This window comes from Asterias rubens, chromosome 20, assembly GCF_902459465.1.
Source record: "Asterias rubens chromosome 20, eAstRub1.3, whole genome shotgun sequence".
Classification (NCBI taxonomy): domain Eukaryota; kingdom Metazoa; phylum Echinodermata; class Asteroidea; order Forcipulatida; family Asteriidae; genus Asterias; species Asterias rubens.
The window spans coordinates 1,840,188-1,853,765 of NC_047081.1; the positions used below are offsets into that span (position 1 = coordinate 1,840,188).

General features: G+C 41.1%; 1 protein-coding gene across 1 annotated transcript; it reads right to left on the minus strand.

Annotated features, from left to right (window-relative positions):
* Positions 1 to 350: 350 nt before the first annotated feature.
* LOC117303727 (monocarboxylate transporter 5-like) lies at positions 351 to 13,543 on the minus strand. The gene is made up of 6 exons (XM_033788029.1): positions 11,485 to 13,543; positions 9,134 to 9,439; positions 4,414 to 4,557; positions 3,423 to 4,283; positions 2,729 to 3,034; positions 351 to 2,349 (listed from the first exon to the last, which is right to left on the minus strand). The coding sequence occupies exons 2-6, from the start codon at positions 9,417 to 9,419 to the stop codon at positions 2,171 to 2,173; spliced, it is 1,776 nt and encodes a 591-aa protein (XP_033643920.1). The 5' UTR covers positions 9,420 to 9,439; positions 11,485 to 13,543; the 3' UTR covers positions 351 to 2,170.
* Between the last annotated feature and the right edge of the window lie 35 nt (positions 13,544 to 13,578).

Below are 13,578 nucleotides of genomic sequence, written 5' to 3' on the forward strand. Positions count from 1 at the left end.
CTCGATCCACAAAAAGCTAGACTTGACTAAAATCCCGATTCCGTGCCATCGCTAGAAAACTGCTCTGCATTCCCCCCCCCCCCCCAAACCTGTTCCGCATGCGGGACTACTGATAGCTATATGACTGCGGGTATGCTAGGGACCTCTTGCACGAGAACGGGACTTGAATCAAGTCTAACTAAAAGCTAAAGAAGTAATCCTAACCGAGTTCATACCTCCTGCCCAAGTAGCAGTTAATAGGCAAGACAGTTTGCTTTAGAACTTAGTAGTCTCCCGAATTTAGAAATCTACTCCGTGGCAGTGGAATAAATAGCAAGACAACTTTACAAAGAACAAATTTACACAGCAAATAGTTGGCTTCTAAATATGTTATTATATTGTATATTATTAAACACTTTTTATGAAAGATACAAAACATGGTGAGAGAAGTTTGTCAGCAATAATAATAAATCTCTATTACACATGGTGTATAATGTAATTATGTATCAAACAAATACCACTTTCCTGATATAAAAAAATACCACTTTTCTGATATATAACTTTGAACTAACATCTATAAAAACATTTTGAAATGTATGCGAGTTTATAAAATAAACATGTGGGTGACTTGTCCATACAGGTATATACAGGTGTTGGTGGACGATACTGTTTCGTGTATATTAAATTCATAAAAAGAAATTGTGCATAAAGTTGTGCATAACAGGCAAGCAATTCTTGTTTGCCTTTTAACGTTTAAAATACATTATGTAGTTAAAATTAATATTGTATTCTCCTTATAAATTATTTTTTAAGAGGCTCTTTTTATGGTTAAAAAAATAATAATTACACTAAACTCCGAAGACTGTTTGATTTTATTTTGCCTGATGTTGTTATCGCTCAAAAAAGATGACTAATAACAACTTAAGGCACGTCCTAATAAAGGGTATATTCAGCCTCGGTAACATGACATTTTAAAAAAGGTATTGGAAAATATGTTAAAGGCACTTGACACTATTGGAAATTACTCAAAATAATTGTTTGCATTACAAACTTACTTTGTCGGGAGCAATGTGTATGAGAAACGGCTCCCTTTAAAGAAGTAACGTAGTTTTTTTTTAGAAAGAGGTGTGCGCTTTGAGCGCTTTAAAGCATTTAAAAGCTTCGAAATAAATACGGTTGGACAGATGTCTTAAAACGTAGAAAATAATAATCAAAAGAGAAAAATAACCGTACACTTGTTTAGTGCCGCCTTTTCAGAAAATCTCATTCAAGTCATTTCCTTTTTAAAATGGATTACTGAAGGCCTTAACTTCGAATTGCACCTTTAAGAATGCGTAGGCCGACACCGTGAACATTGGAGTAATGTTTGTAATATTATCAAGAAAGGACCCTGCACCCTGCCTATTTATAGTCAGCCTCAGTTTGAGTTCATTGCATAAATGGGGTTAAGTTACTAACATTATTATAAGGAGAATCCGAGCCTATAAAACGTTCAGCCTCGCTTTAGAAACATAAACTTGCATATAGAACTCAAACACCATTATTGTGGTTAGGTCGTGAAGTTTGTAAAATTTAAAGGCACTTAGTGAATAATATTGCGACATGACAAGGCCAAGTTAAAAACACGCACATCTATTAAACCCCAACTTAGGGGTTTCAATAGCGCAAAATAAACACAAGGGGTCACTGCTCCCGGATTTATATGTAGTTGTAAGTTATAGAGCAAGTTCGATTGCGGGACATAGTTGACCATTGTTCGCCGTTGGGCGATTTTGCCTTGTGCCCAGACTGCATGCATAGTAACCATGCTCACTGACTCGGGGTTGACAAAATGGTCGCTACTCGAACTTGTCTTTTGTTGTGTTTGTGTAGATATCAAAACATGAAACAGCCGTGTACTCAAACCACTATTTCATGTGCAGGCTGCTCCGACTTGCCCTATTATTTTGTGTTGGTGTATATATCAAAACATGAAACAGCCGTGTACTCAAACCACTGTTTCATTGGCAGGCTGCTCCCAAGACATGAAACATCCGTGTACTTATACAACTGTTACATTGACAGGCTGCTCCCAAAACATTAAACAGCCGTGCACTCAAACCACTATTCTACGTGCAGGTTGCTCCGACCATCCGACTTGCCCTATTATTTTGTGTTTGGGTAGATATCAAAACATGAAACAGCCGTGTACTCAAACCACTGTTTCACGTGTAGGCTGCTCCGACTTGAGATCGACGCGCAAGTCCTGTACGGACGATCGTTTCTTCTCAAAGAAACAGTCCATTATGAATACCGCCACGCCGAGCATGAAGACGAAACCAAGAAAGCAGTAGGCCAGGACGTAGTTTCCGGTGACGTCACGAATATAACCTTCAAAATAACATCGCCAATATAATACAGTTAGTGTTTTAATCTTTGATCAAAATAAAAGGAAATATTTCCGTATCTGTAATTTTCGGCCGAAACTACAGTCTTCATCAATAGCAGGAAGATACGGATGTAGCATCCGTGACCTTTTTCTTGTGGACACGTGATACCAACACGGGCGTTTTTTTTTAAGAAGAAAAGCCATTTCCAAGTGCATATGTTTGTCTTTGAGGAATGAATGAAATACATTGTTTGAAAATGACCCGTGTGCTCCAAAAGTGGTCCTTGTGCATGCACTGCAGTTGGTTGTCTCAAAGTTGCCTCGTGTGACAAAAAGGCCCTTCAAAAAAATATTTACTGTTAGTTATCAACATCGGCTTACCTATAACAAAGCCCCCAGCAAGCGACCCGATCCCCTCAAACACCAATCCGTAACCATACGCAAGATGTAGCCTGGACTGCCCCACGACATTCCTCAGTAGAACCTGCTGCAGCGGCAGGTACCACCCACTGCCGAGACCGGCAAAGAACGCTCCGGCTAGAACTCCGGGCATGGTGTCTACGACGGCGACTAGAACGGACGCACCCCCGGAGATGACCAGGGACAGGGCGTTGACTGTTCGCGGTGAGAGGATTTTACGGTCTAGAATCCATCCGTGTGTAATTCTGCCAGTTAAACTACCTACGCCTGTAAAAGAACATAACAAGAACATACAGAGTTTAGTCCAATTGGTTTCCAATCAGTGTGACAATCACTCATGGCGCCTTCATTTGAATCCTTCTCCTTAGCACATGTTAATTTCCCCATGTGGGGTACAGAATCCGCCCCCCCCCCCCCTTGTGGGATAAAAACGTGATGGAGAATGATTCAAAAGAGGGCGCTATCAGAAGAAGTTTGTACACAGTTCGCCCTATTGGGTGGCAGAATCTCCTGCCACACCGGCATTGGCCTTGTACATTCATGTTTGCTGGAAAACCGACTTGAACTACGACTAACAAATAACTTTGAAAACAAACAGACAAGGAACAAGTTAAACTTGCTAAACAGCACAGAGAACAAGTTTATAAGAACATACCAAAGATTGACAGAGCCCATGTGGCTTGGCCTTCGGTCCCGCTAATCTCGCCACCCTTCGCGACGATATGAGCGAAGAACCCACCGTAGCCGAAGGTCTCGAAGACAAACACGGCGTAGATGAAGACCAAGGACGCCGCCGACACACCGCCACACTTCTGCCGGCACAGTCTCCGGAGACACTGCCAAGGCCCACGACTCCCACCGTCCAGGAATTGGTCTTCCTTCGCGAGGAACCTAGCCAGATTTTCCTCACTGGTGAACTTCGTCTGAACACCGACTTCTGTTAGATGTACGATCGAGTCAACAGATGACGCAGTGGTGGACCCGGAAGTGTCATCGGACACGGTGTTTGATTCGACGGGTTCGTCAGGAAAATCAGTCTGTACAACCTCGTCCGCAAACCTGCTGGTTGGCGTCTCTCCTCCTGGAACAGCCCTCGGTGGGTCGTCAAATTCGTCGGTGAATGTAGTCTGGTCGCTTTTATCTAACATATAATCTGACGGACGACTGTTTGAGGTTCGATTCTTTTCGGATACTTCTTCTGCTGTACAGTCAACGTCTTTTCGCGTGTCTCTCAGCCTTTGAAGTTGCGACTGGTTGTTGTTGACACGATCGCTAGGCTTCCGAACTGGTCTGTACAGAGACGCTGCTACTGATATGTGCAGAGTGAGGGCGCCCTGTATAAGCATACAGCCGCGCCAGCCGTACGTCTGTATCAACGTTTGGAGAATGGGCGGGAAAATCATAATGCCGATCCCCTGCCCCGTGTACGCGAAACAGTTCGCCAAGGCGTAGTGTCTGTTGAAGTATTGACCAACCACGACCGTTGCCGAGATGTGCGTCAACGAGCCACCAAAACCTGTATGAAAAATCAAGTATTAAACGGAGAAACTTTACCGTCTCAGCAAAACAGTGCTTTCAGCTAGAGGTGCCGAGTAGCGACAAACAAGCAAATGAAATTTTAAACTAGCTTTAGGCCTTTTGTTTACCTGCTACGACGTCGGCAAACATAAACAGCTGTAGGACAGAGCTTGCAAACATCCCACAGACGAACCCTGAACACATGATAGCGCCCCCTATCATCGCCGTGGCTCTACATCCGATATGCTGCATGGTGTGTCCAGCAATTGGTGCTGTGGGTGAGAATAACAAGAAATACAAGTTTGGGATTTGACCCGTTGCATTGGCGAGGACTCGAGGGGCCAGAGGAGTTCCTTCCCAGTTGAGTTGAGACGTAGGTGGCAGCATACCTACCAGGTAAAATCCATTGTTCTCGGGCATATGCGCACGCTCAGAACTACGTAAACAATGGAAATTTACCTGGTAAGTCTGCTGCCACCTAGCGTCCCAAGCTCCCCCATTAGGAACTTACTCGGCGGAAGTAAAGTTAGTAGGATGTCCCTCAATCAACTAAAAGTGAAAGCTGTAGTCCCGGCACGGCTTCCTACCATTCTGCCTCTCTTAATAGTTATGCATGACGTCATAATTCTCACCCAAAATGACGCTATGGGCTCACGTCCCCCATCACTTGCAGTGGCTGCGCCTCGTTTTGGATTAGCATTGTGACGTACCTCATGCATAAATATAAAGAAAGGCGTATAATATTATGGTACGCCCAGGTAGTGGTGGTTAACAACTTCCGGAGAAGGAATCGTGTTGGTTAGGGTTAGGGTTAGGGTTAGGGTTAGGGTTGTTAGGCAGAAGAGTTTTTTAAAGAAATTTATAGAGGTCTCTTGAATTCCGAAAATCTACACTGACTTGAAAACACCTATAGTCAATTGACTATACTAGATGTCAAATTTGCATCGGGGCTAACGAATATTCATTTGGTTTGTACCCATACACCGATGTGTGTTAGCATACTCAGTAAAGACTTTCCCGATTCTTGTGAAAAATATCACAGGCAAATTACTCGGGTACTGGTGGGATTCGAAGCCGCGACCCTTGCATTCATGTTACGCATTCCTTCCTTTATAAGTAACCGACTCAACAGAATACTTGCAGTTCGCTGAGGCGTTTAAGGGTGTGGTGTTGAGCTATCCTGCATTGGCAGCGCTTGGCCCAAATCATTTCTGCACAAGAAGCGACAGCGGCAAGACTTTTTGTATCCTTCGTTCTATTTTGTACTTTTTAGTTGACTTATGTTCCGTCAACGAATCTAATGACACATAGCTCCATGCCACAGCCCGACGAAACCAACTAGCATCATTGCAAGTTTCAGTAAGTTCCAAATTATTTTTAAAATACGGAAACTGCTTATTATTTGATAAACGTACAAATCGTTGAGCGTGCGGTCTTGTTTTTATTCTACTTAATGTTAGAAAATCAGACCTTTTCTGAAGACAGCCATTTCGGTTTTTATTGTTGTGTTGCCTGCCACTTGAATACACAGGCAATTTCTAATAATTTTGTTTATGCCTGTAAAAAAATCCAGAAATCCGAAAAGTACTGAGTTTACAGTGCTTATACACACATTTTCGGTGTATTTGGTTGTCAACCTACCAAAATGAAATGTTGCCTGGGAGCATGTCCTTTCTCGATGCTTGGTTAGAGGTGTTTTAGCCCGTTCAAACAGTCATTACCAAACGTACACAGACACTTGAAGGCACTGGACACCTTTGGTTATATTGTCTTAGACCAATCTTCTCACTTGTATCTCAAACTATATGCATAAAATAACAAACCTGTGAAAATTTGAACTCATTTGGCCGTCGAAGATGCGAGAGAGAATGATGGATGAAAAAAATACCCTGGTCGCATAAGATGTGTGCTTTCATAATGCTTGAATTCGATACCTCAGCTGTATGGGGTCTACAATTCAGTTTCGTGAGAAATTAATTTTTGTCTCTCAAAAACCACGTTACTTCAGAGGAAGCCGTTTCTCACAATGTTTAATACTATCAAGAGCTCTCAAGTGTTCGTTACCAAGTAAGTTTTTTATGCTAACAATTATTACCAATAGTGTCCATAGTGCCTTTAAACTTCCACAGGCTTGTTATTTCAAGCTCAGTAGACCGATTACGTTTCCATCAAGTGTGAATAAATGGTCTTTGAAAATGACCAATGCGTCACATCATCGTTTCAGTGCTAGGTCGAACTACAACTGCATATACTCGAATACAATATTTTAAAAAAGTCGTAAAAGGGAATTAGGCTTAAGTTTGGTATTCACTCTTAAAATTAATGGCCACAATAAAACTGTTGGTTTGACGCCTACAGTTTTCTTGGTTGAAATATATCAGATAGGGATTATTTTTCATGTTAGTTTTATTGTATGCATCTACATTTTAGGGATCAAAACAATCGAAAAAGTACCAAAAGGGCAACCAAAGCTGTACTTTGCTAAACGGTATACTTTGCTAAAGGTTTAGGCCTACGTTGTTAAAGGTATACTTTGCCAAAGGTATACATTTTTCTAAAAGGTATCTTTGCCAAAGGTATACATTTTTCTAAAAAGTATACTTTGCTAAAGGTTTAGGTCTACTTTGCTAAAGGTAATACTTTGCCAAAGGTATACTTTGCTAAATGTAATACTTTGCTAAATGTTAAGGCCTACTTTGCTACAGGTAATAATTTGCGCAAGGTTTAGGCATCATTAAGGGATCATCCATCTTGTCTCGAAAAAAAGGCGTTACCGCAACAGGTGACTGTAACAACGGGCCCAATTTCATAGAGCTGCGTTAAGCAGGAATATATTGCTTACAAAGTTTCTACTAAGCAAACATTGGCAGTATACCAGTCACAGGTTGTACATGTTAAATGGCATTTCGGCTGGTAGCCATATCTTAGTAAGCATATCAATATTAATATTCTTTATCCCCGATGCAAATATAACATCTATTACATGTAATGCATATTGTTTTGTTGTTTTGAAACTGGCACACTGTAAAGAAATTTGGTTAAAAAATACCCAACTTTTTACCCAATTAAGGGCGAATAGTGAACTCCAATTTATGGGCAAAATATTACCCATCAAAGTTAGGCACTCTGATTGCCAAATAATTAATAATAATAATAGTTGGGTAATCAATAGTTGGGTATATTTTGGTTACCAACAGTTGGGTAATTTTTTTTGTTTACCCATTTTCTCGGGTATTTAATACATTATCAATAACCCACTTATTGGGCGATGATTTTATTAATGATTTAACCTTTTTCGGTGTTATCCAACAAATGGTGAATATATTTAACCCTTTGATTTACAGTTTCTTTTGTGATACGTCATACAACCAGGCATAGAAGATATCTTTTCCACGATGGCAAACGGTAGTGAGATGTGACCTTGGCATCTCTTTCAAAATCGAGAGGGTGCTCAGTGGTTTGTAGATGCTACGGAAGGTTGGTTTTTAACTAAACAGTTTGGTTCCTGTTCAGTTGTTGTACACAGTCGTGACAGTTGCAGCGCAAGCACACGCATACATGCCACAACCGTCGTTGCACATAATGGCATGTTAAAACTTAAACTAAAAACTGAAACTAATTCAACAGTAGTGTCACTTTCTTGCTCCCCTCTGCAACTGTCACGACTATGTACGACTGAATAGAAAACACAACTTCATATTTAGTTAAAAACTAACCTTCAAATTTGATCTATATCTACTGGAAAACCCCGCTCGTCACAGCCACTCCTCCACTCGCCATGTTGGAAAATATCGTTATGTTTTTTCATACCTTGCCCAACTTTTGGCCAACTCTTTAATCGTAGTGCGCATGATCGGATTATTTTGACCAACTAATGTGCATCACTTTTACCAACAATCGAATTTAATTAAAATTACCAAAAAAGTTGCCCAATAAATAAGCAAAAGTGTAACCAACAGTTATGATAAATTCAGATTACGAATTATTTGCCCAACACTTGCCCAACTTTTGTTCCACTTTAAAAAAAAAAAAATGGCAAACAAAATGTTTGCCCAACAACACCAATTATTGGTTTTGTTGGACAATTATCGACCAATAATTGTTGAAGTTACTTTGCCCAACAAATGATTTGACCAACGTTTTTGCAGTGCAGTGGAAGCTACGTAGGAGATCACCAACTGCACACCTAATGCAGAAAAAAAACTACGCATGTGCAAGAGGTGATAGTTGTAAAAGCGTCTAGTTAACCTCCAAGCATTTCCTACCTGTCCACGCTCCAAGGAAAGTGTGAACAAATTAGTGACAGTTTAGTTTTTCTTTCTCAACCAAGGAAAAAAAACACTGGGGTCGCACGTGAGTCACCTCGACATCGTGTGACACCCATCAGGCCTCAATGCAATAACTATTTTTCCAACCCGTGTTATTTCCGGTAGTTTCTTTCACCATAAGGAAACAAGTTTCCGTAAAGCCAATAGCCCTAAATATCACACCAGGGGGCCCTTAAATGCATCAAAGTGTATACCTTTGTTTTTGGAGCCATTCGATTGTTTTAAAGGCAGAAATAATTTCTCACTAAAATAATTGAATTGAATTCGAGACCTCAGCTGAGGTCTCGATTTTAAGGCATCTGAAAGCACCTAACTTGTGCGACAAAGGAACTGGAATTTTACAATTACCAAACTTTAAGGGGTTAAATCGATATAATGCATGTCTAGATGTGTACAATACAACTAACATGTTGACATTTAATGGTCGCGTTTTTATAAATGCAAAAATAGCCTTCGAGAAAAAAAGGGTAAAAACTTTTGACTGGTTGTTTGAATGAATGAATGAATGATGAAAACTCACATGACAACGCAAGGACAGCGAAACACCCGCTGGAAATCCAACCGCCGATCCCAGCCCCAGCGTGAAACTCCTTCTCGATGTGTTCTAGATACACCCCCATGGAGACGATTATCCCCATCTGGGTCATAAGGGCAAAGAAGGCTGCCACGACGACCACGTAGCCCCATCCCCCCTCCGGGTAGTAACCAGCCACGGAGTTGCTACTGTCATCTTTGCCGTGCTTTGTCCGGCGGGTAGATTGTTGGTTCTTCAAACGGTGTCGACTTGGTGTCGCTATCTCGCCCATCCCCTCAAGTGCCAGTGGATCTGCGTATAATTTTTATGTTATTAATTTTATTTACATAATGTTCTTTCATGACCATTTTGAAGGGCATCGAATCAACCTTTAAAGGAATACACGTTGTAGAATAATGATCCGCACCCAAAATGCCTCAAATTAGTTTTTCTTTATTTCGTCAAAATTTGACAGATGTCAAAAGATCACAACAAATACACTCTTAGGCCAAAGACGTTGAAAACACAACTTACCACGGGCCCTACTCAAGCCAAAAGACCATAGTAATTAAAGACACTGGACACTATTGGTATAGTTGTCAAAGACCAGTCTTCTCCCTTGGTGTATCTCAACATTATGCATAAAATAACAAACCTGTTAAAATTTGAGCTCGATTGGTCGTCGGAGTTGCGGTATAACTATGAAGGAAAAAAAACACCCTTGTCACATGAAGTTGTGTGCTTTCTGATGCTTGATTTCGAGACAGCTCCCCATTACTCGTTACCAAATAAGGTTTTATGCTTATAATTATTTTGAGTAATTACCAAAAGTGTCCACTGCCTTTAAGCTCTATAGTAAAAGGCGTTTAAAATACAGCAAATAGCAAGTCCTAACTCTAGTCAACCACAGTTTTATGGTAAAATCGCCGTTAAAAACACAACCTACAACTGGCTCCAACTCAAGTAAAAAATACAGCTCCGTGGTAAAGTAATCGTTGAAAATAGAACTTTACCGCGGGCTTTAGCAAGTCAAATTACCACAAAATCGACGTTACTGCGGGCCCTAAAAACACATAAGTTTGATTATACCACAAAAAGTACATCTCTTCAGATCTTTTGGAAATTCAACTTACCACGGGCTCCAAATCAAGTCAAATTGCCATAAAAAAGCAGCTCTTTGGTAACAAACTTAATTAATTTAATTAACTCTGACAAAATTACCACCAAAATACAGCAGCTCATACTAACCAAGTGCATTAGAAGTAGGCATATACTCCTCCAATACAGTTAAACAACACGGTGACTTGTTCACGACACCACTGGTCCACCGCGCCCTCTTAACCCGATGAACAAAAGCAGTTCGTGTCCGTTTTGAGAAAAAGCAAACAATCCCTTCCAGGCCAGTTCTTTACCAACTTTTTTTTTTTTTACGTCACTTCTACCGAAGTAAAATCTACAATCCACATTAATTCTTCCTCCATGTTTACACACACAGTCCTTGAACAGAAAGTTACGCATGCCGTGGCAAGTCAGTGGTTTGAAACCTAAAAGGTTGTTTAAAGACACTGGACACTATAGGTAATTGTCAAAGATCAGTCTTTACAGTTGGTGTATCTGAACATATGCATAAAATAACAAACCTGTGAAAATTTGAGCTCAATCGGTGGTCAAAGTTGCGAGATAATAATGAAAGAAAAAACACCCTTGTCACACGAAGTTGTGTGCTTTCTGATGCTTGATTTCGAGACCTCAAATTCTAAATCTGAGGTTTCGAAATCAAATTCGTTGAAAATTACTTCTTTCTCGAAAACTATGTCAGAGGGAGCCGTTTCTCACAATGTTTTGTACTATCAACCTCTCCCCATTACTCGTCACCAAGTACGGTTGTATGTGAATAATTATTTTGAGTAATTACCAATAGTGTCCACTGTCTTTAACATTTTGTGTCACTTATACACCTCATTATGTCAACATCCCAGTGCTAGATTTGTCTGTGTCCTTCACTGTATATATGACCATAGAGCAAGACATAACAACATGTCATAACTATGTCATTTTGTCATAAAAACCCCAAATAATAGTTGCAATTCTGATTTTGCTACGTTAGTAGCTGTTGTACATGAACAGCTAACAATATAAATAGACAACATTGACATCTGTAAATAATAATAACGGAAATACAGAAAACATAATTCTCTAACCGTAGCACATTAACGCCCCATCAGCAAACAGAAGTCAAAGTGACTGGTACCTATAACAACAAGTGATACTGTACAATACTATTCTGTTATACCAACACCATAGGCAAAATTGCCGACTCGTTTCTATTCTACTGCCACTGAGACAGACGTACTTACCATCACAGAAAATCAATATAGTGAGAGCATAATGGCACAAGCGACCATGTTGCTCAATCTCCCTCCGTAAACACAAGGCAGCTAACCCCAATGCCCTCTGTCTGCCTACCTCTGAGTAATGTCTGAACCACAATAAAACAATACCATGAAGACTATGGGAATATAGTAAGGTCCTACACGCAATGGATCGTACCAACGCAGCAAGCAAATATCGCCACTGTACATGTTATTTATTGACAATTGGTGTACTGCATAAGTGATTTTATTTCCCTCGCCTGGCCCCCCGCCATCCATGGTTCACTGGAGTCATCAATTGCGGGCCAAGGCCAGCTTTATTGTGCAATCACTTTCCTGCCATCGCTTTCTAAACACGTGACGGAATTGATCAGCAAGTTGAGACACACGGTCAAAGTTGCTCTATGGTCACAGTTCGCTTGCATCACGGGGAAGCCGGCGGGAGGAGGAGGTGAATTTGGCTAACTGTTGTGCTTTGATCATATAAACTAAAGTCATGTTTTCAACTGATGAATAAACCTCACATCTCATACTCGTAGTATTCACACGACGTCTGATTTTTCAAGGTAGTACTCGCATCGTTGATCTTACACGGGTTCATCTGGCAGTCCAGGGTGTTGGTAAGGCTGAAAGAACGGCAGCTACACTCCTTTGCGCACGCCAGGCAACACTGCTTCCGACTCGTTACTTTCACGGTGTGGATCGGGTCGGGGCAGAGTCCACTGGGTTTCGGCATCGAGGTACATCTAAAAGGGCGAATGGTCCAACAGTAGCCGGTGCCTCGCATAGGGTGTGTTTCGGGAAGTTATCTTTATCGCACACAGCTCCATACCATTTCCCGTCTGAGTGCCTCATTACCGCACACGTATTTTCAGTTTCGGGGTCGACTCAATTCCACCAATTGCGGTACTTCTTCCCGGGTGTATCACCCAGACACACCCATGCTCCGTTGGTGTTGTTACACCCAAGCCACATTTTGGTCACACCCTGCTCTTTCCCACCCACAGCGTCTTTGAACACACCCCATGCTATTTCATTCTCTTCGTCGGTCGTCGGGGCTGTTAACTCGGCACACTTGGACCGGCAGAGTTCTACAGCGGGCCCACGAGCTAGCTTCGAGTCCAGAAACAGGTAGCACGAACCGCTGCGTTGCTTCCAAAGATGGGGTTGCTGCAGCCTTGCGCATAAAAGTTGAGCTGATTGTAAAGTATCTACAATCTTCCATACGAATACAAATCACACGAGTAGTTTCATTATGTACAATGTTGTTTGAGGATTGGGGAACTATCTTACAGAGTTTATCACAGTTCTTCAGTGAACAGTTTCAGCATCATTCTGAAAGATATTCAAGTTATCAGAATTTGGGGAGATTCAGTGCATCGCTGCGCTGTTGACCATTCGTGATGTGTTGTACATTAATTGGAAAGGACTCGTAGAAACGTCAAGTAGAAGACCAGTCATCGTTCTGATGTAACAGCAGCTCTGACTGCCCTTTGCGTTCCAAACTAATGGCGCAATCAGAGTTGGAGAGTGACCAATTGTTGGGAAATGAAAAGTAAAGGAGTCTCCATGTTGTTCAACAGCCAATGGAAACACAGCGAAATACATTGATTGCAATCACGATGTGGGTTCATAATTCAAAGGGCTAAAACAAACAAGCAAAACCCAAAGCAATCATTTTGCCTTAGAGAAGAAAAACAACCGTCAAATTGTACGGAAGCGCGTGTGTTGTTATCGACTGTAATTTAGTATGACTACATTTTAAAGGCAGTGTATACCGTTGGTAATTGTCAAAGACCAGTATCCTAACTTGGTGCATCACAAGAGTAGGGCAAGGGGAGGGGGGGGGGGTTACAAAATGTCTGAGAATGGCTTCATGTTCTCTAATTCAAATTTGAGGGTGAAACATTACCCCTTTCTCTAAAACTATACATTTAAGGGACTGTCTTGGATCGGGCGAGTTTGTCTGTGAAAAGCATTCACTTTGAAACCGTTTGTTATGAAATGCATTATGGTTAGAAAGATGTTTATCACAGTAGTAATAACACATGCCTCGAAATTGCGTGGGTTTAAGTTTTA

Coding starts and splice junctions, on each gene's coding strand:
- LOC117303727 (XM_033788029.1), bottom strand. CDS start 9,419: ATGGGCGAGATAGCGACACCAAGTCGACACCGTTTGAAGAACCAACAA. Junction 4,284..4,413: donor GTTTGCCGACGTCGTAGCAG/GTAAACAAAAGG, acceptor TTTTTCATACAG/GTTTTGGTGGCTCGTTGACG. Junction 2,350..2,728: donor TGCTGGGGGCTTTGTTATAG/GTAAGCCGATGT, acceptor GTTATTTTGAAG/GTTATATTCGTGACGTCACC.